Source organism: Oryx dammah, unplaced genomic scaffold (assembly GCF_014754425.2).
Source record: "Oryx dammah isolate SB20612 unplaced genomic scaffold, SCBI_Odam_1.1 HiC_scaffold_27, whole genome shotgun sequence".
NCBI classification, from domain to species: Eukaryota; Metazoa; Chordata; class Mammalia; order Artiodactyla; family Bovidae; genus Oryx; species Oryx dammah.
Genome location: NW_024070211.1, coordinates 50,328,790 through 50,351,873, shown reverse-complemented (window position 1 = coordinate 50,351,873; position 23,084 = coordinate 50,328,790). Strand labels below are relative to the sequence as shown.

Here is a 23,084-nt window from a genome sequence, read left to right as displayed (position 1 = left end):
AATCCCTCCCAGCATCAAGGTCTTTTCCAATGAGTCAACTCTTTGCATGAGGTGGCCAAAGTATTGGAGTTTCAGCCTCAGCATCAGTCCTTCTAATGAACACCCAGGACTGGTCTTTAGGATGGACTGGTTGGATCTCCTTGCAGTCCAAGGGACTCTCAAGAGTATTCCCCAACACCACAGTTAAAAAGCATCAATTCTTCAGCGCTCAGCTTTCTTCACAGTCCAACTCACATCCATACAAGACCATTGGAAAAACATCGCCCTGACTAGACGGACCTTTACTTCATGGCAAATAGACAGGGAAACAGTGGAAACAGTGGCTGACTTTATTTTTCTGGACTCCAGAATCACTGCAGATGGTGACTGCAGCCATGAAATTAAAAGATACTTACTCCTTGGAAAGAAAGTTATGACCAACCTAGATAGCATATTGAAAAGCAGAGACATTACTTTGCCAACAAATGTCCGTCTAATCAAGGCTATGGTTTTTCCAGTGGTCATGTATGGATGTGAGAGTTGGACTATAAAGAAAGCTGAGCCCAGAATAATTGATGCTTTTGAACTGTGGTGTTGGAGAAGACTCTTGAGAGTCCCTTGGACTGCAAGGAGATCCAACCAGTCCATCCTAAAGGAGATCAGTCCTCAGTGTTCATTGGAGGGACTGATGTTGAAGCTGAAACTCCAATACTTTGGCCACCTGATATGAAGAACTGACTCATTTAAGAAGACCCTGAGACTACTGGAAAAACCACAGCCTTGACTAGACAGAAAAAAAAAAAAAGAAAAAAAAAGTGAAAAAAAAAAAAAAAAAAAAAAAAACCCCCGGGGGGGGAAAGATTTAGGGCCAGAGGAGAAGGGGACAAGATGAGGATGAGATGGTTGGATGGCATCACTGACTCAATGGACACGGGTTTGGGTGAACTCTGGGAGTTGGTGATGGACAGGGAGGCCTGGCGTGCTGCAGTTCATGGGGTCGCAAAGAGTCGGACACAACTGAGTGACTGAACTGACTGACACTAACAAATTAACCTACTAGCGTTTTATACATGGATCGATACCAATGAGCTCACTTCCTGAGCCTTTTTCATAGCTGATCATATACTGTGCGGGATATATTGAGAAGAGTGAGTACTCTACAGCTTGTTGGAGGATGACAGAGCACACCACTAGTTTTTTCATTCACTTGTTTATTCTAAGCATTTTGTGACACTGCAATATCTGTGAGCTAGTTAAAATTCATGCATTATACTATTTACCATATTATCTAGTTTTAACTAACATAACTATCACAAACTAAAGCAGCTTAAAACACACAAGAAACTACTCCTTAAAACAAAATTTAAAAATAATACCAGTAATGCAGGTACAAATCAACAAAATTTATCAATGTCTACACTTCTACTCTTTTGTCAGGCTCATTAAGAATTAAAAATGATAATTTTACCATATCTGATGTTATTTCTATATTAAAATTACAAATATTATATACAATAAAATTACACATCATGATTGTATATCATTAAACTTTATGCATTATTATAGTAGTATTACATTTATGGGGGCAGAGTTCAAACTTTTTAAAAGGGTGTACAGCCAAAAAAGTTTGGTTATCATTGTCCAAGACAACCATATCTCATTTTACAGTACTCTGTGGATCTGTAATTTATAACTGCAACTAAACTTTTTTATTCTACTTAAAAATTAGCTAGAACAAAGATTTTTTTAATGCAGTGAATATTACATATTCCTAGTTTAAAATGCATTTTAAAAGTCCTAGTTTAAATTTATGCATCTAAATGCATTTAAATTCCTAGTTTAAAATTATATTGCATGCTTTGGTTTTCTACAAAGAGTAAACCAAGATCCTTTCTTAACTAGATTACTTTTTTGTCCAGTAGGTCAAACCTTTTACGGAAAGGTCTTCTTCCTTTCTCCTCTATCCCAATCCTGTGTCACTTTAAGAGCAACCATCTCTGTAATGTCTACCAGGTAAAATGCTATCATTTCCTGTTAAGCCAGGGAACAAAAAGAGTATGAATCATGAAGTTTCCTTCTCAAATGGCTTCAAACTAAATATGAGCAACTCCAGAGTAAAAAGGCCTTTATTGTTTCAGTCAAATCTTACACTTCAATCTCTAGATCATTCTAGCTGTTTTTCTCCTAGCTTGCTACCGTTTTTTCATAATCAGAATAGCACAAATGTTTAGTTGCTAAGTTGTGACTGACTCTTTTGTGACCCCATGGAATGTAGCCCACCAGGCTCCTTTATCCATAGTATTTCCTAGTCAAGGATACTGGAGTGGGTTGCCATTTCCTTCTCCAGTGGATCTTGCTGATCAGGGATTGAACACGTCTCCTGCATCAGCAGGTGGATTCTTTACCACTGTGCCACCAGGGAAGCACTAATGCCACAAATACTAAAGGTAAAAAGCATAATGATTGAATCTTTTTTAGCACATGAATATACCTCATAGAACGATTTGATACTGAATAGGTTGAATTATACCCACTCCAGTGTTCTTGCCTGGAGAATCCCAGGGATGGGGGAGCCTAGTGGGCTGCCGTCTATGGGGTCACACAGAGTCAGACATGACTGAAGCGACTTAGCAGCAGTAGCAGCAGCAGGTTGAATTATATACATGGATATTCAAATAAGCACTTAACTGAAAAACCTTAAGATTTTCATTTACACAATATACTATGACTTAAGTACATTTAGGAAGTCTGCTGCTAAGTCACTTCAGTCATGTCCAACTCTGCGACCCCATAGATGGCAGCCCACCAGGCTCCCCCGTCCCTGGGATTCTCCAGGCAAGAACCCTGGAGTGGGTTGCCATTTCCTTCTCCAATGATGAAACTTAATTATTTCTCTAAACATATTCAAGAGAAAAGCAAATCACTATATTTTTAAAGCTCAATTTTATGCAATTTTGAGTTATTAACCCTGACCTATACACAATATGAAATCATATCTATTGAAAGTAAAGTAAAATGTTTCCATTCACTTGATAAGGCAAACTAGTCTACTAATCCTTAATTTCAGGCCATATCTAAATTCTAACTCTTCAAAACAAACAGGAAAGAACAAAACCATCTCTAATCTCTCTCTCTCTCACACACACACACATACACACACAAACCCAGAAATGGGAGACTGTTTTCATCTTTTCTAAGGGTTGTTTAAAATTCAATCCCAGAATGGAGGGGCTTTTCTTTCACTGAAATATTTTATGTTTATCAACTCTTTCAGTTAAAACTATGGCATAAATATCACTTCAGCATTTGTTGTATGGTAGGCATACTTCTAAAATGGATTCTCTCTCTCTAGTGTACACACCATGCCTCTTGAGTGTGTGTGGAATTTGTATATGGGAATTTGATGTTACCTTACATGGCACAAAGAATTTTGCAGGTATAATTAAGGTTGGCTTTGAGTTAATGAAAAGAGAAATCATCTCAGTGGCTCTGAGCTGCTAACAAGAGACCTCTAAATCTGAGTCTGAAGGTCAGAGACAAAGGAATTTGAAGAGATTCAAAATGCGAGAGGAATTCTGCTGGTCTTGCAGGAGTAAACCGCCATTGCGTCAAAGGCTCCACAGCAGGGAGTTCCGAAGTTGATTGAGCTGACTGTATAGCTTCTTCATCTTTGGCTGCAAAGAATATAATCAATCTGATTTTGATATTGACTATCTGGTGATGTCCATGTGTAGAGTCATCTCTTGTGTTGTTGGAAGAGAGTGTTTGCTATGACCAGTGCATTCTCCTGGCAAAACTGTTAGCTTTTGCCCTGCTTCATTTTGTACTCCACGGCCAAATTTGCCAGTTACCTCTTGACTTCCTACTTTTGCACTCCAGTCCCCTGTGATGAAAAAGACATCTTTTTTGGGGTGTTAGTTCTAGGAGGTCTTGGAGATCTTCATAGAATTGCTCAACTTCAGCCTCTTTGGCATTAGTGGTTGGGGCATAGACTTGGATTACTATGATGTTGAATAGTTTGCCTTGGAAATGAACTGAGATCATTCTGTTGTTCTTGAGATTGCTCCCAAGTACTGCATTTTGGACTCTTTTGTTGACTATGAAAGTTACTCCATGCCTTCTAAGGGAGGAAGTTGACAGCCAGCAAGAAAACAGGAACCTCCACCTGTAACAATCTGAGTCTCAGATGGGACCACTGACCTCACTGATACCTTGATTTTAGAAATGTGATTCTGAGCAGAGAACCCAGCTGGTCTGTGCCCAGACTTCTGACCTACAGAATTGTGAGTAAATAAATAGGTGTTGTTTTAAGCTGTAAATTTTGTAATTTGCTACACAGCAATAAAAACTATAAAATATATCTCTTTATGGAAAGTGAAGATGAAGTGGGAATTAAAAAAAAAAAAAACTAATGGGAAAGGCCTTTGAGGCTTTCATGCTGTACGCTCCAGTGGCTTCCACATGGGGTATTTCAAGATAATTCTCAAAGTATCCAAGGAAAATATTAAAGCTTCTAGATGTCTATTTCTCATCGTTAAAAATTACCCTTTGGGGGTATATTTAATAATATATACAATGTTAACACAAGCAGATAATTTATAAATGTTCATATATTTAGAGATGCTAGTTAAAATAATTTAGAAAACACCATTCTAATCATTATGTAAGAAGACATGTATCCCTCAAAAATGTCCTATCCCATCTGACTCCTGCCATCCATTCTATAATAAAGTTTCTTATTTAGTTGCTAAGTCATGTCCAACTCTCTGTGGCCCTATTGACTCTAGCCTGCCAGGCTCTTCTGTCCATGGGATTTCCTAGTCAAGGATACTGGAGTGGGTTGCCATTTCCTCCTCCAGGGGATCTTCCCAACCCAGGGATCAAATCCATATCTCCTGCACTGGCAGGTAGATTCTTTACCACTAAGCCACCAAGGAAGCCTATATGGGAAGCTACAAAATACCAAATTGGGAAATACTAGAAATGTTCATATTTCCTATACTTACTGTGATGTATCATGTTTATCATGTTCCATGCTTAGGCATTTAAACTTCTGAAATGCTAGACATGCCATAAAGAAATCATTTTTAAGGGTTTTTCCTGAGATGGTATTGTGGAGTATGTGAACTGGTAAGCAATTCTGCACCATGTGTTTTTGTTCACCAAATTTATTGTTGAACATTCAGAACATCAAATTATGACAGATTAAAAAGAAAGCACCAAATAATGCTACACATTAATACCTGAGCGGAGACTGAAGGCAAATATTCATCTATTAAACCCTACACCATAACGTTAAAACACAGAGAAAAACATTCACAACACTCTACGGAGTACAATAAATAGCACTTTTTGTGAATTACAACTAGTTAAATGTAATAATGTTAATTATACCATACAAAAAGTACACACAAAATTACACATAAATGTATTTAGTATACCATACATTGTACAAAGTACTGGAGAAGGTCATGCATGTTTCAAAAGAAAAATCTGCAAGATGACAATCATTTTTCAGTATATATTATAGGATGAATTGTTTTGCACTGCTAAGTATTATTATGTGCTGCATTTTCTGAATGAGAATAAAATTACTGATTTGCAAATTAATGATTACTGAGTCTATCTCAGTATAACACATAGTTCGTCCTCTATAAACTTTTAACTATAATATAGAAACTGATGTAGGTTGACATGACAGCCATGTATCTTACTGTATTACATACCCTTGCCCAAACTATTTCCATCGCAATTTGACCATGCTTTAAGGAAAGACGTTTCCTTTCTACACACTTTCAGAGAAACCTATATTTTCGTCTTTGATGGGAGGTAGTGGAGGTTAAATGAGAAGAAAGAAAAATGCTGAGTTTATATTCAAATTATAAATAAAAAATATACAAAAAATTCTGAGTACACAGAGATATGGGCATCTTTTAGCAGAGACCATGAACGTCCTATGAATGGAATGATTTGTTTTGACTGAAATTATCCATTATTCTAAATAAGCATAATAAAAATGTAAGTCTTTACATTAAAAGAAAATCCATAAAAAACTGGGGCCAGTTTTCTCTTGGTATCTTAAAAATAACTAGGAAGAAAAAAGTAAAAGGGAAAATAATGTTTAAATATATACATGAATCTGAGTTTATATTTAATGAAAAATCATTATTGGCTAAACTAACTTTGATATACAAGGCTCAATAATCTGAGGAAAAAATAAGTACATGTCTTAAAGAAGAATTCATGTCTTTGATAGAGTATACATTAAAAAGACAAAAAAATACATTCGCAGGTTACATTTTCATGTGTATTAAATCTCAGAAATGCCACCACCCTTTCCTAAAATAAATTTATTTTCAAAAACTGTAGCCAAACTTCGTTTTCTACATCTATGAAGTTTAAGTTAATTTTAATTTGAAATGGGAACTATGGAAATTAAGAAAGGCCTATGGAGCAATAGTTCAGCTTATACTAAGGGAAATACTGATTAACGGTTATTTAAAATTTTTTTACTTTACCAGCCTCAAAGAAAAGGATTTGGGGCCAATTTGAGAAGACCACCAATAATAAAATATATAATTATAAAACTTCAGGGTATTCTTTCAGCATTTTAAGGCACAGTCTGTTTTATCCCAAACAACTATAAGTTCAAGGTCACAGTGTTAATATGCATTCAATTTTGGTCTGTTTTTTCATGGGTATGTTGCTACATTTATAGTTAGCCATAAGCTTAAGAAATGGTAATACAATCACTTCAAAACAATATATCTAAATCATTTTTATATTTTTAAAAATGTAAATACACAATTTCTTAATTTATATACACTAAAAACTGGATTTTTCTCCTTCTAGAGGCAGAGAAGATTATTTGTACCAATATTCCAACAAATACCATCCTGATTATAAAGAAAACATGGTTCTGTTAAATACAGGCATCTCCTATTTAGGATAAAACTATTCAACACAAAGGACAAACTCATTCCAAAAATAATGTTCAGTGAATTTTTAAATCTTATACATCATTTTTTTATTATCATCTACCCCCACCAGATAATTGGATAATCAAGACCAAACACTTTAATATTTGGCTTTATCTGTTGCTTCTTTACTTCCAAGGCTACTTATGCAAACTGCATCAACATGACTGGGCAGAGAAACAGTCAGCTGACATTAAATTATGGGAAAAACCGTAATATGAGGTACTGAAATTCCCTGTGAAAATTTCTATAGGAGAGAAATTAAAGAATTTCAACAATATAAACACAACAGTTTTTAATCTATCATATTCTGACTTTTCTCTCATGAGTACACTACCACATCAATGTTAACACTTCAGCATTAACACCTTGATTGTCTTTACATTTTCCTTTAAGATGCATTTTACAATGCTTACTTCATTGTACTATGTTGTGTTCCAGTGGATAAATTTCCCCTGTGTGACTGTATAAAGGGAATGAATGGAAAAACATAGAAAATAAAAGAAATTCCACAAAAAACTTTCTATTACACAAATGAGAGACACCTGTACTAAAAATGATCAGGGCAACAGAATTTAAAGTTTTACAGAATGAATATGAAACAAGATTACCTAAATGATTTCTTCAACTAATACTGAAAGATCATTATCAGGTAAACTAACTTTCATCCAATAAAACCAGAAAACACTACTTCAGAAATCAGACAAAATAGAATACACTATGCTATAAGCTTTATATATTTTCAAAGAAAAATCAGGATACAGAATATAAATTTTGATGATTTGCATATTTAATATAAGTCCTAGAAGAAAAATACTGAAAAGATTATTTTTGCTTTAATCCCAGTATGGTAAGAAAAGTTCATTGGCACAGATATCTGGAGGTATTTTAAAATTTCATTTAGCTTTGGCGGCAAAGTGTGTTTTGCTAACCATATGAATACAGTTCTATTTTCAATGCAGAGCTTTATGCTAAAAAAAATTCAAATGTGTTTTTTATTCCCTAAAAAAAGGGATGTAAAAAGTCCAATATGAAACAAAACAACATGAAATACAAAACATGCCTATCACTTAGGCTTTTGAACAATAGTTCTATGCTTTGTCTATAAATCTTTTAGTAGTAACATTTCTACTATATAAATACTAAAAACCAAAATAACACCAAAAAAACTAGCATATGAACTTTACAAAAATGACTACTTCTAGAGTTCTTAAACTAGGATTAGGGTTCACATATGCAAACAAATCTGCACTAACTAATCAAACTACATCAACAGATACAGTTTTTCAGAAGTGTTCCAAGTTACAATGTACAGAATGAGCGCAGAATAAGTCTGACTCATATATATTAAGTCCCATACAAAGTCATTAGAAATTAACTGGTATTTCAAAACATAGTCATTTTTGGCAGCATAACATGCAAAACACTTTTAGAAAGTACTGCACTTGATTTAAAAAATTTCAGCTAGAGACAATGTAATCAAGATGTATCAATAGCTTAGAATATCATCTAACTTTTTAAAGTGATGTTACCAATTCAGGTATATTGCTACATTTCTACTATAAATGAAATAACAGTTTATTATATTTCCAAATTTTGTTCCATTCTTCAGACTAAGTTACTAATATATAAAATTCAGTCATCTGAAATCATAATATAATTTATAAAAAATGTGAGTTCTTGAGCATTTAGAGTACACATACTCAGATTTGGATTACTGATTTGACTTTTCTTTCCTATTATTCTTATTAAAAGTAAAGAACATAAGTAGCCTTACAAGCTTTCTATTTCCTCAGGCTGTTAAAATATACTGTGAAAGAATGCATGAGTAATAATGTATAAGCAAAAGTTCATTACAGAACTTGAAATGTCCTTTGTTCCAAAAGACTGGGATAAAATTTCAGCTCCTAATCATCTTAGCATTTTGTAAAAGTATCTTCTACATTTACCTTACACGGCAAGAAGCTTTCTGTCTGGGTCTAATTTCATAACACAAAGACTTTTATTGCTTCTTTTATTCCTGGGGGAGTGCTATACTCTTCAAATTGACCCCCCCCCAAAAAAAAAAACTTCACAAGGTTATCTTGTTTCCTGTAATTTCCTAAATCTAAAACACAGAGAAAACACAAAGTGATGATAAAAAATAATCAACAAATACCTTAGTCACCAAAGTCCCTATACATTAAAAAAATTCTTCCCAACTAGTTTTAGTAACAAGTTACTAAAAAATTGCAAATGTGGCACTGTAAGGCTTTGCTCTAAACCTCACAATAAAGCAAGATATTACATTAATTTACACCTAATTCTTAAGATGAAAATACAGGCCAATTGAATGGTCTGGGATTCAGGAATCAACAGTTCTAGCCTACCTCATCATCTCTGTTTTCCTATTTCTCCAGAGCTTTCAAGAATAAACTGAAAACTGAGTTTCACCTTTAATTGTTTTATTTCCCTTGACCACCTTCCGTAAGAGATGCTAATCAACAGTGAGGTGAAAAGAATACACTATGCTGTAAGTGAAAAACCTGAAGAGTTAAGAATGGGAACTAGATAATGAACAAATCAGATAATCTGTCTCATGAAAGTATGTGTGTGTGGTGGAAATGTGTAGCATCTGCATGAGTGGCAGGATAATCAACAAAAAACATTTACTAGGCCTATTATAGTTCTTTATTTCTTTTCCTTACTGTATAATCATGCAGATATTATAGTGTAGTTCAAACGAGAAGTACTCCATTATATACACAGGAACTTATCTGACTGAAATATTAAAAAAATTAAAGAATAATCAATACATGATCAATATATACTGAAGAGACACAAAGTCAGGGTTAATCAGGCACAAATGGGTTTTTTTTTTTTTTAGGACTAGTGTTTTAAATACTTTCATTCTGGTGAGAATCAAGAAAAGAGCTAGCAGAAATTGTATACTTTCTAACATGAAAAAGATAAAGAAAAAAGTGTTAATAATTTCTATCATATTATCTGCTCCAAATTGTAACAGTAGTAACTCCAGAGGAGTCTTTAGAAACACTGAAAGTACTCAGTGTTTATCCTGTCCAGGCTATATTTGATCTAGGTATCAACAATAGGGTCTAGGAGTAATTTTTATAAGTTAAAAGCTCAAAAAAATCTAAATGAAGATGTTATAACAACAAAGAGAGAAGTTTTCTAAATGAGACAATCCCTAACTGCCAATAGTTTCACTTTTAGTAACATTTCTGATAAACCTGGGCTGTTTGGCCAGCTAATAATATAGGTATGCTTGAAAGAATGTGTAATTTAAAGACAAAGGACTTTCCTTTTCTCAAGCGATAGAAACATTAGTTTTACTAACCTTCAGAAAGAGCCCACCTTCTCATCTCTGATAGTTATTTGGGTTTAAATTACATTAGAACTTGATGAAGACCCTGTGAAAATGAGTGTGTGTGTGTGTGTCTGTGTGTGTGTGAATTATGTATAAGAACCCAAACTACTGTTGTTTATACATGCTTAATTAGAATCCTTTAGTGGTCCTAAAATGAAATATTTTGTTGGAATAAGACTTTAGGACTACATGGTAACTACACTCATGTGAAAATATTTTCATGAAAATTAGTGTGCCTAATCTGCTGCTTTAAAAAGCTAACACACTACCCACAAATGAGAAATTTAAGCTTGTTACATTTTACGGATGAGCAGAAATGACTAAACAAGGAGACTTTAGATCACATAAACACAATGATTATAGCTGTCAACTGTGATGAAAGTACAGGCCAAATTAGACGATTCTAATTAATGAATTTGCTTAGGTTCTGTATATGGAACCAAGTTCAAATTTACAAATATTTAAATGATATATTTAACCTGTAACTTGAAATACAACTACACCTGAGTGAAAAAACAAAAGAATCCTATGTGCAAAAGTTGCTATGAGCATGTGCATAGCTAAACCTAGGCATATGTATCCTTGTTTAAATATGTATGTGACATGTCATGGGAAAGTGCACTCTTTCCTTTCAGGTTTATATTTTAATCCCTTTTGCTACTTTTAGCAAACAAACAAGAGCCTGGTATGCCTGCCACGTCTATTATAAGGTTATCACTTTCCTTTAATGATCCCAGTAAGTGAAAATATGAATACTGAACATAAAGCTGAGAAAGAGAATAGAATAAAAAACCCTATAACTCTTAGAGATGACAGCAAGATCCTCTTCAACTGATGATAAAACAGTAACGACAGGAGGAACAACTGAGAAAAGAAGTGAGGTAACCCTCTATAAGCAGTAAAATGGGGGTGACTCTCTAAAAGGCAGTAACAGCTGAGAGGTTGTAATGGAATTCAGTTGCAATAGCAGGTAAAATGAACCTGGTACTCTTGGACATTCCTTGGCACTAACAAGGACACAAGTTCACAAGTGCAACTGTGAAGTTACTGGAACGTAAGGACTACACTTGAAAGGTTTTGGGTATTCACAGCATACACGTTGGAAGGAAGGACTCTATCACCCAGGTATACCCCAGCCTGAGTTGTATCTACTTTCTAAAAACAAGCTGAAATCTGAAATGAAATGTAATATTACTCTTATCTGTCAAATAGTAATTACCTTGGCAAATTAAGATTCTCCTATTAAACCTAATGACTAAATACTCCAACTTATTCAGGTATACTGTTTATACTTATGCTATTAATGGAATAACAGTTTTCCACTGTTATTCCATTAATATTTTAATTCTATACATTAAATGTAGTACTGTACTTGATCATGCTGATTTTTTTCCCTATAGGAGACAAAAACCTGTGCAAATGCAGAGTTTTTTTCTGACTACTGGAGTTTAGTTATTTTAATGATCCATCATGATCTGAGACACTGGGCAACCATGGGGTCAGTGAATTAAATAAAATGGTACAGACTGAATGACTGAACTGCTCCAATGCCTATAGGTAAATATCTATGAGAATTTGCTTCAAATTTAGCAATACATCTCTTCAATAGTCTCCTGATAATCACTAAGAACACAAAATAAGATTCTTATTTGAAAAGCAAGAAGAAATTTTCATTAAGTTTAAAATTTGAATTATGTTTCTATTCACCAATCTTGCTTGGTTATCAAGAAAACATGTCTCCTTTGAACTTAAAGCATATTTTCATAGATGTAAGAAAACAAAAGATCTATTTTGTTCACTCTGGCTGCCAAAAACTAAAGATTGTGGCTATTTTATTTCTGATAAAGCAGTTTAAATTTCATTAATCTTTTAAGACTTATTTTTCAATATATATAGTGTAGCAAATACAAACTAACCCACTTTTCAGAAGAAAGCTTGATGAAATAAGCAGAATGTTTGAGGTGATGAGACAAAAAACAATGCTACATTTACTGAGTGTTTAGGAGAAGATCCTGGCATGGCCAATCAAGCAGACTAGCTTTGCAGAGAAGTCCTCAAAGACAGTGGCCACCATATCCTTTTACTAATTTTTCAAAAATGACTAGTACACAGATGTCATACCACAAAACAAAACCATGCTTCAACTACTTTTCTCAAGCATTACAAAACTAATTTCCTGTCTTCAACATTGTAAAAATAGACTTGTCTTCTCCAAAGGATCTTGCTGTTGACACTGATGGATCTGTGTTGTTCCCACTTAATACTGGCCCTAAAGGCATAAACCATCTTTATCATTCCTTAAATCCAATCTTACATAAAGTTGCATAATGCATGGAGTAAAAGAGGAATGAAGACAAAGCAGGGAACCCTGTATAAGTGTGATGACCCAAAAGCAATCACACCAACAGCCAGAGGAAGTGGAAACTGTGAAGTAGTCTTCAATAATTTACTGTAAAGAGACAGAAATATACATTATAATGTTAACTTACTCAGTGAACAAAAACTGAATATATCAATCTTTTATACAGTTTTGTAAAGTATTCTATGTGATTTTAGATAAAGTAATTTTTCACATAAAGAATTTAACAGTCCATATTTTTTAAAAAATATCATTATGAATAAATTTTGGCTGGAAAAGAGAAACATATTCTATTAAGTAAATAACCAGTTTTGCTTATTCTTTTAAATTTTAAGCACAAAAAAAATACTAGTTGGACTTATATTCAGCAATTTGACTTTTTAGAGATTTATCTTAATAAGGAAAAAAATCAATAATATTTACTAAGATATAGCTACAGAAATATTTATTTTCAACCTATTTAATATCAGCAAAAAGCTTCAACCAAAAAAAAAAAAATCCTTAATTCCTAACAGGAGCATATAAGACAAGACACTAAATATTAAAAAATACTCTGAAAACAGAGAAACTGAGGGATTAAGAAATTTACTGAAGAACACAAAGCCTTAGATTTAAACCCTAGATCTGCCTGATTTTAGAATATCTGCAACTATCTGCCAGAATCAACTGAAAACACTCTCAGAGCAAATAAGCAGTCAACGAAAGGTAAAATTTTATTATGGAAAAATCTTAAACATATATATAAGTAGATTAACAGTATAATGAACCTCATGGACCCATCCCCCAGCTTCAGAAATTATCAAGTCATGGCCAATCCTACTTCATCTATATTACTACCTACTTTCAACTTCTGTATTTTATTGGAAGCAAACTTAAATATCAACTATTTTAAGGATTAACTTTTTAAAGAAAAAAATTATTATATACTAACAAATAAAACCCATAATTAAGAAAACATTATACATTTGCACCTAAGCTGTATATTTACATATAAACCTAATTACTATTAAGGGATCACCTTTAGTATTGTCCATGTAATTAGGAACAAAAGGTATGATCCAGACATAAAATACCAGGAATAGATGAGAGAAAAAGAAAGATTAAAAGACTATACCTTGACTTTATTGAAGTAGTGTAAGTATTTCCAAGAATTGCCATAGTTGGAATAAGGATAAATGCCAAAGGTTTACATGGATCAGGATTAAGTTTAAAGTAATACCTAGATCAGAAAGAAAGAAAAAAAAAAATCAACAAAGTATAGCCCATCATTTTAAATTATCAAAATCAATCAATAAATTTCAAAACCTTACAATTACAATGTGGATATAATAAAGCTCTAAAGTGTTCATAAAATCATTAATAAATAAATTTTGCTCTACATCATCTTTATACTCAGGATTTTAGATGGAGAATTATATTCAGAAGCTACTAAAGGAAACGAAAATATCCAATATGGAAGTACTTCCTTTCTGTTAGTATATGCCTGAACGGTCATATACAGATATTTCATAAAACAAATTATTTAAAATATATTTAAATTGTTTTATTTAAATAAGATAAAATAAAACTTTACACAAAGTAACTGTCCCTTATTTTTTCTTTAAATTTATCGTCCCTTATTTTTTAAAATCCAAATTCTCATCTCTTACATTGAGTGAGATACCTACAGCCTTTCAGAATCAAAAATTTGGGCTCCTGAAGTGGTTTTCTCCCCAAATCTGTGATCAAAAATCTGGACCTTGATTAAAGTAAGGGACTTACTAAGTCACTTCAGTCATGTCTGACTCTTTGCATCTCTATGGACCATAACTTTCCAGGCTCCTCTGTCCAAGGGATTTTCTAGGCAAGAATACTGGATTGGGTTGCCATACCCTCCTCCAGGGGATCTTCCCAACCCAGGGATCGAACCTGCATCTTTTAAGTCTCCTGCATTAGCAGACAGGTATTCTACTAACACTACCTGGGAAGCCCAAAATAAGGGACAGAGGAAGGAGATTAACATCTGGTAACCAGTGATTTAATTTATTGAACTTGTTTTGATTCATCTGACTTTTCAAAAAAAACCACCTCCAATATGGAGATAATCTGAAAATTTTACATCATTTCTAAAATCTATATTAATCAGGAGTTCACTATTAACTGAATTAGGGAGCTTTTTTTAAAAGACAATTTAATAAAAACTAAATATTCTAGAAATAACCTTAGAGGGCATTTTTAGGCTTCATTTAACCTAGCACACAAATGACAGTTTTCAGTAGTGAAATACCTGATCACTTACTTTAGTTCAATGTGTAGGACACATCAGAAAAGTACACACTTCCTTCATTATTTCTATTATTTTAAATGTAGCATTTATCTTCCCCTCAATTTAATATAAAATTGATAAGTTGAAAAATTAAAGCACTAACATTATGAATACATTAACTCAGCAAAATAAAGCACACTTTCATGTATTTCTAGAATGAAAAAAGGTTAAAGGAAAAGTAAATAAAATAGAACTCCCCCCTATTGGGCAGATTTTAGGGAAGTTTATATTCTCATGGAAAAAAAGAAAATGTGAATATGCTAAGAATAAATTTCAGGTGAAAGCTTCTTGTTCTTGTGAAAGTTTTATGAATCATTAGGGATCTTGCAAGCTCTACTTACATATATTTATCATTTAAACTACATAAATTATAACTATATAAATAAAACTTACCTAAGATTCTTTAGCCAATAAATTAAAGATGGCATGCTGAGTAATACAATCCATGTTAATAAGTTAATCAAAGTACTGTGCATGCGAAGACTATCTTCAGCATCACTGGCAGATAAACGGAGATGGTGTACTACAGAGTCTTTATGGTGATTGGATTTTTTTTCACTTCTTCTAGAGTGTTTGGGATTCTATAAAGCAATAAAGCAAAAACATTGAGATATTAAGTAAAATTATGTATTACTTTATTTAGAATCATACTCAGTTATCAAACAGCTGAATATAGTTTTTCAAACTGATATAAAATACTGAAATTATCTTATTTGAAAGTATTTTAAGCAGTTGTCAGTTATAAAACTTATTCCATTGACTTGATATTTCCACTGCTAAGAATATATCCTCTAAGTAATTACTTAAAATAAAATTTAAGAGATAACTGTAATAACAAAAGCAACTTAAGTACTAACATCGAATTAAATGACAATCTCTAAGTCTTATTTTAATATTCATTAGGTTCCATTTTCTTAAAGCTATTTAAATTCAAATATTGTAAACTTCTAAATATTGTAAAATTCTAACTTTTTTTTTAAATAAACTTTTATGTTTTTCCATGTTCTATAAGGTTATGAAAATAAAACTTACCACAGTCTGACAGTTTTTAAAAGTTGTTAGGCTGGCTTGCAGATGAACAATCTATGAAGAAGAAAAGACATTAATTTTACTTTTATTTTGAAACAAAAAACAACCATTTTTATTGAAATTGAGAAGTATTATAATTTGAAATTTTTAAAATCTAAATAAATAAAAATCCATTTCAACATTTAAAAACATTCGTTTAGAAAAGATAAATAATAGCTACATGTGCTTGCTATCATGGATTAAAAATCAGAAACAAAATAAAACATCACAGAGTATGTTGGGGCTAGAATATAATGTTAATCTTTCCACACTGTGTGACCCTATGCTTTAATGGTGCCTTGCTAATGCAACTTAAAATGTCATGTAAGTCAAAAATTTGACTATATTCAGCACAGTATAAACATCTTAACAAGTGTTATATAATCTAAATCTTTGAAAATCGAAAATTATATAGGATGGTAAAATGTTTATAAGAACCTGGGAAAGTCTGCAAATTTATTAGGTGTGCTTAAGTATTTGAGAAAGTTTTTCTTACTGTGTCAGTTGTTTGAAATATTCACCTAAAAAACTAAAAATATTGTATTTATAAATCAAATTAATTTATATTTATAAATAAAATTCTGAATAGTTTTTTCTGATGGTCTTACTTTTCCTCTGAAAACTGAAAGTAATCTATAATGGCATATATTTTGTGATAAAAGTGTTAGTCGCTCAGTTGTGTCTGCGTCGTTGTGACCCCATGGACTACATACAGCCCATCAGGCTCCTTTGTTCATGGGATCTTCCTAACCCAGGGATGGAACCTGGGTCACCTGCATTGCAGGCAAATTCTTTATAGTCTGAGTAACCAGGGAAGCCCATTTGTATTAAATGCATATACAAATAAGTATTTGCTAGGAAAAAAAAAAAGGAAAGAAATTATTATCCTTTCTGATATCAACTAACTCTATATAAGGTTAATGTGGAGCTCATGCAATTATATTATCCTGAATTTTCCTGCAAAGCTGTCAGTCTTTTTAGAAGTGTTTTTCATTTCCTCAGTAAAATTACCAGCTTAATTATTTTTATCATTGTCTATGATTCTTCAGCAACATTTGTGACATTCTGCATGTTTCATCATGACCAACAACTTGATCCCATTGACATAACCATTTATTTTGTCTATTATCCAAGTTCAAAGAAAAGTTATAAACAAACTGTTCTGGGAGAATGTTTTTCAAAAAGTTAACATTATTTGCCAAAGCATCAAATAATGTGAAACAGATTACATCTCCTCTCCTCCCTTTGTTTTTAACAAAGAAACTGAATTCAGATAAGTAACTTCAGTTCTACAGTTAACTTCATATATCTGAAATAGTTCAGTTCAGTTCAGTTCAGTTGCTCAGTCGTGTCTGACTCTTTGCGACCCCATGAATCGCAGCACACCAGGCCTCCCTGTCCATCACCAACTGCCAGAGTTCACTCAGACTCACGTCCATCGAGTCCATGATGCTATCCAGCCATCTCATCCTCTGTCGTCCCTTCTCCTCCTGCCCCCAATCCCTCCCAGCATCAGTCTTTTCCAGTGAGTCAACTCTTCACATGAGGTGGCCCAAGTACTGGAGTTTCAGCTTTAGCATCAGTCCTTCCAAAGAAATCCCAGGGTTGATCTCCTTCAGAATGGACTGGTTAGATCTCCTTGCAGTCCAAGGGACTCTCAACAGTCTTCTCCAACACACAGTTCAAAAGCATCAATTCTTCGGCGCTCAGCCTTCTTCACAGTCCAACTCTCACATCCATACATGACCACAGGAAAAACCATAGCCTTGACTAGACGGACCTTAGTCGGTAAAGTAATGTCTCTGCTTTTGAATATACTATCTAGGTTGGTCGTAACTTCCCTTCCAAGGAGTAAGCGTCTTTTAATTTCACGGCTGCAATCACCATCTGCAGTGATTTTGGAGCCCCCCCAAAAAATAAAGTCTGACACTGTTTCCACTGTTTCCCCATCTATTTCCCATGAAGTGATGGAACCAGACGCCATGATCTTCGTTTTCTGAATGTTGAGCTTTAAGCCAAATTTTTCGCTCTCCTCTTTCACTTTCATCAAGAGGCTTTTTAGTTCCTCTTCACTTTCTGCCATAAGTGTGGTGTCATCTGCATATCTGAGGTGATTGATATTTCTCCTGGCAATCTTGATTCCAGCTTGTGTTTCTTCCAGTCCAGCATTTCTCATGATGTACTCTGCATATAAGTTAAATAAGCAGGGTGACAATATACAGCCTTGACTCACTCCTTTTCCTATTTGGAACAGTCTGTTGTTCCATGTCCAGTTCTAACTGTTGCTTCCTGACCTGCATATAGGTTTCTCAAGAGGCAGGTCAGGTGGTCTGCTATTCCCATCTCTTTCAGAATTTTCCACAGTTTCTTGTGATCCACACAGTCAAAGGCTTTGGCATAGTCAATAAAGCAGAAATAGATATTTTTCTGGAACTCTCTTGCTTTTTCCATGATCCAGCAGATGTTGGCAATTTGATCTCTGGTTCCTCTGCCTTTTCCAAAACCAGCTTGAACATCAGGGAGTTCACAGTTCACGTACTGCTGAAGCCTGGCTTGGAGAATTTTGAGCATTACTTTACTAGCATGTGAGATGAGTGCAACTGTGCGGTAGTTTGAGCATTCTTTGGCGTTACCTTTCTTTGGGATTGGAATGAAAACTGACCTTTTCCAGTCCCGTGGTCACTGCTGAGTTTTCCAAATGTGCCGGCATATTGAGTGCAGCACTTTCACAGCATCATCTTTCAGGATTTGAAACAGCTCAACTGGAATGCCATCACCTCCACTAGCTTTGTTCATAGTGATGCTTTGTAAGGCCCACTTAACTTCACATTCCAAGATGTCTGGCTCTAGATTAGTGATCACATCATCATGATTATCTGGGTCATGAAGATCTTTTTTGTATAGTTCTTCCATGTATTCTTGCCACCTCTTCTTAATATCTTCTGCTTCTGTTAGGTCCATACCATTTCTGTCCTTTATTGAGCCCATCTTTGCATGAAATGTTCCCTCGGTATCTCTAATTTTCTTGAAGAGATCTCTAGTCTTTCCCCTTCTGTTCTTTTCCTCTATTTTTTTGCACTGATCGCTGAAGAAGGCTTTCTTATCTCTTCTTGCTATTCTCTGGAACTCTGCATTCAGATGCTTATATCTTTCCTTTTCTCCTTGGCTTTTCACCTCTCTTCTTCTCACAGCTATTTGTAAGGCCTCCCCAGCCATTTTGCTTTTTTGCATTTCTTTTCTATGGGGATGGTCTTGATCCCTGTCACAAATGTCACAAACCTCATTCCATAGTTCATCAGGCACTCTATCAGATCTAGGCCGTTAAATCTATTTCTCACTTCCACTGTATAATCATAAGGGATTTGATTTAGGTCATACCTGAATGGTCTAGTGGTTTTCCCTACTTTCTTCAATTTAAGTCTGAATTCGGTAATAAGGAAATAGTTAAGATGTTAAAAAAAAAAAAAAAACTTTACACATAAGCCTGTTATATAACAGAATGTTACTGCAGCAGTGATTGAAAAAAAGTTTTTAACAACTATGGGTAATTCGATGCCTGCCCGATATACAACTCAGGCCTTCTTGCTTTATTGATTTGACATACCTTAAACACATAGTAAAGATAAGAAAGAAGTATGGCAAAAGCTCCACAAGTTGTCCAGCTAATGAGGATCAAAACAATTGTCAAAATGGGCAAGTCTGGTGATATTATCTTGATATCTTTAGGAAGTTCAGAGGGCCTGGAATAACAAGAATAAGATTTTAAAAGCATATTAACAGTTATTTAAACAGTCACAATTAAGGAGAAAACAGTATAGTGCTCTGTCAGCTTCTCCTTATTAATCCACAAGCATTACTATAAGGTAAATAGTAAAGCTTTTTAAAATAAAGATGATGGTGTCACATATTTTAAAATTCTGTTATATACTGTGATAGTTTCTCTTGCATTTAGATATACTATGGATAATATCAGAACTAAAAGAGAAAAAATATTGTTAAAGATAATTATTACTTATAGGCTCTGTACCACACAATTCCAATCGACATGAAAAGAAATCATTTTCTGTTTTTAAAGTCTCAAGGTCACTCAGACATCTCATGATGTTAATGTCAGAAGCAGTTTAGAAGAAATGGAGGAAGAATATATCATGAGGAGAGTTAATTAACAGAAACTACATCACTGGTTTACCTGAAAAACCTCCCAGCAACTTCAAACCATGTCTTTGGATCATAATAGAACGCTTAGCAATGCTTTTGGAACTCTTACACATCTCATCTAATCTGATCCTACATATCAAGACTGGAGTCTTTTGCTCTCAAGTGTGACTGAAAACCACCATGTAAAATCATTGCCAGAAAACAAACAATTCCCCCTTGAAAAGATTTAAACAGTGAAATTTAAAAATACTTGTGTACTCTGTTAAACTTTTTTGATTCTTTGACCATCTTAAACACTATGGTCAAAATCAAATGTAGCATTTAACTTGAAATAAATCATTATCTATGACAGAAATGTTAAGTTTGAACACTAACCCCATGTTTTGCTACTTATACATTTTTCCTTAGACATTATATTTTAGTGAAAGCAAAGTAATCTTAAGGTTCTCTATCAGAATACGATTTTTTTCTTACTTAAGAGCAATAAGAAAGCTTTTAGTCACTCATTCTTTACCTTTTCAAAGCTAGCCACAATGAAGAAAGAAGTCTCACAGATGTAGAAGAGAGTAGGCCACCCCAGTAGGCAGTACATGTTCCAAACAGAAAAAGAATCAAAGATACAAGGGGGAAACACATACTCTGACTAGTTAAGATGATGGCATCTAATTCTGGTAACAGTAACATATCCCATAATTCTTTAAACCATTTATATCTGTGGATAAAAGAAAACAAACAAACAAAAAAAAAGCAAATGATACAATAAAAGCAAAAAAATCAACAACTCTCATTCAAGGATTTAACATTTGAAGCTTCTGAGCATTCACTAGAGTCCTCAAAGTTCCATGGTATTTAATTTGCAATTATCCTGAAAAAACAAACTTCAATTCCTTGTAAGGAACTAGTGAGTCTCCTGATCTTCAAAGATCTGAGTCTTAAGTTTCAAAGCAGTTTAACTCTTCTCTAGTAATCCTTGTATTGAAGTCATAATTTTTTTTAAAGTTAGAAAGACAATAGCTAATTATAATGACAGAAGAAAAGATATCTAAAGTAATGCTTCTTAATCCCCCTCCCCCAAAATCAGAATCAATTAAGAATGCAATGTTAAGTAGGGTAAAGAGATCTAAAATATACTTTGGATGGGAAGTAATAAAAAGTGTTCTGAAGCACTGTTTCATCAGTATCTTACAGCACTTACAGTTCATAAATCTGGTATACCCAAAGATCATGGACTGTATACATTCTTTTGGAAATGTTAAAGTCCTGGTATATTTACAAGTTAAGTTTATACTGTAATAATTATTTTTCAATAAATACCTTTGAAATGGTTAAACTACTGAAGTAAACGTTGATGTGCTTATTAGGCCTTTGCCTAAGAGAAAAATTCCATTTAATAAAACAAGTCAATTGTCTTATTTGTATGAAAATGTATGCTCCATATTTGAGCCAAGCATAATATTCTATACATAAAATTAAAATCATTATCACAGATGATAAAACTTACCCTAATAGAAACTTAACCATAATTACAAAAGGATCAACTTTGTATGGTTTGGCTTCTTTATCCAACAGAGTAGCATATTCTAAGCAATGACCTAGTGATTAAAAATATATATATGTAGTAGAGAATTCACAGTAATTAAATATGAGACATATTACATCCTGTATTGTTTACAAATACCATATTACATGTGAGAAAGCAAGAGTCTTTATTATTCTAATTTGAAACGCAATCAAAACTACAATGAAGTCTGGTCAAAATGGCTATGACTAAAAACTCCACAAATAATAATTGTCAGAGAGGATGAAATGGGGAAGGAAATGGCAACCCACTCCAGGGTCTCTGCCTGGGAAATCCCATGGGCAGAGGAGCCCTGCAGGCTACAGTCCATGGGGTCACAAAAAGAGTTAGACATGACTGAGGGAACTTGCACTTCAGAGAGGCTGTGGAGAAAACAATGTACCTTCTACACTGTTGGTGGAAATGGAAGTTGGGGCAGCAACTATGGGAAACAGTATGAGGTTCTTTAAAAACTAAAAACAGAACTACTCTATGATCCAGAACCATATGCAGAATGTATGCAGGTCAAGAAGCAACAGTTCTAACAGGACATGGAACAACAGACTGGCTCCAAACTGGGAAAGGATTATGTCAAGGCTGTACATTGTCAGCTTGCTTATTTAACTGCTATGCAGAGTACATCATGTGAAATGCTGGGTTGGATGAAGCACAAGCTGGAATCAAGACTGCTGGGAGAAATATCAATCACCTCAGATATGCAGATGACACCACCCTTATGGGAGAAAGTGAAGAGGAACTAAAAAGCCTCTTGATGAAAGTGAAAGAGGAGAGTGAAAAAGCTGGCTTAAAATTTAACATTCAAAAAATGAAGATCATGGCATCTTGTCCCATCATTTCATGGCAAATAGATGGGAAACAATGGAAACAGTGACAGACTTGATTTTCTTGGGCTCCAAAATCACTGCAGGTGGTGACTGTAGCCATGAAATTAAAAGATGCTTGCTCCTTGGAAGAAAAGCTATGACCAACCTAGACAGCATATTAAAAAGCAGAGATATTATTTTACCAACAAAGGTCTGTCTAATCAAAGCTATGGTTTTTCTAGTAGTCATATATGGATGTGAGAGCTGGACCATAAAGAAAGCTGAGCACTGAAGAATTGATGTTTTTGAACTGTGGTGTTGGAGAAGACTCTTGAGAGTCTGTTGGACAGTAAGGAGATCAAACAAGTCAATTGTAAAGGAAATCAGTCCTGAACATTCACTGCAAGGACTGCTTTTGAAGCTGAAGCTCCAATACTCTTGGCACCTGATACAAAGAACTGACTCATTGGAAAAGACCCTGATGCTGGG

General features: G+C 34.0%; 1 protein-coding gene across 1 annotated transcript in view; it reads right to left on the bottom strand.

The window, feature by feature from the left end:
• Window positions 1-5,129: 5,129 nt before the first annotated feature.
• Window positions 5,130-23,084, bottom strand: part of PGAP1 (post-GPI attachment to proteins inositol deacylase 1) — a 79,338-nt gene continuing 61,383 nt past the window's right edge. The window contains exons 21-27 of the mRNA XM_040228879.1: window positions 21,715-21,805; window positions 20,728-20,925; window positions 19,660-19,795; window positions 16,020-16,070; window positions 15,381-15,568; window positions 13,797-13,901; window positions 5,130-12,772 (exon numbers count right to left, since the gene is read on the bottom strand). Coding sequence (XP_040084813.1) covers window positions 12,634-12,772; window positions 13,797-13,901; window positions 15,381-15,568; window positions 16,020-16,070; window positions 19,660-19,795; window positions 20,728-20,925; window positions 21,715-21,805 — 908 coding nt within the window. The 3' untranslated portion in view covers window positions 5,130-12,633. The remainder of the gene's footprint in view (window positions 12,773-13,796; window positions 13,902-15,380; window positions 15,569-16,019; window positions 16,071-19,659; window positions 19,796-20,727; window positions 20,926-21,714; window positions 21,806-23,084) is intronic.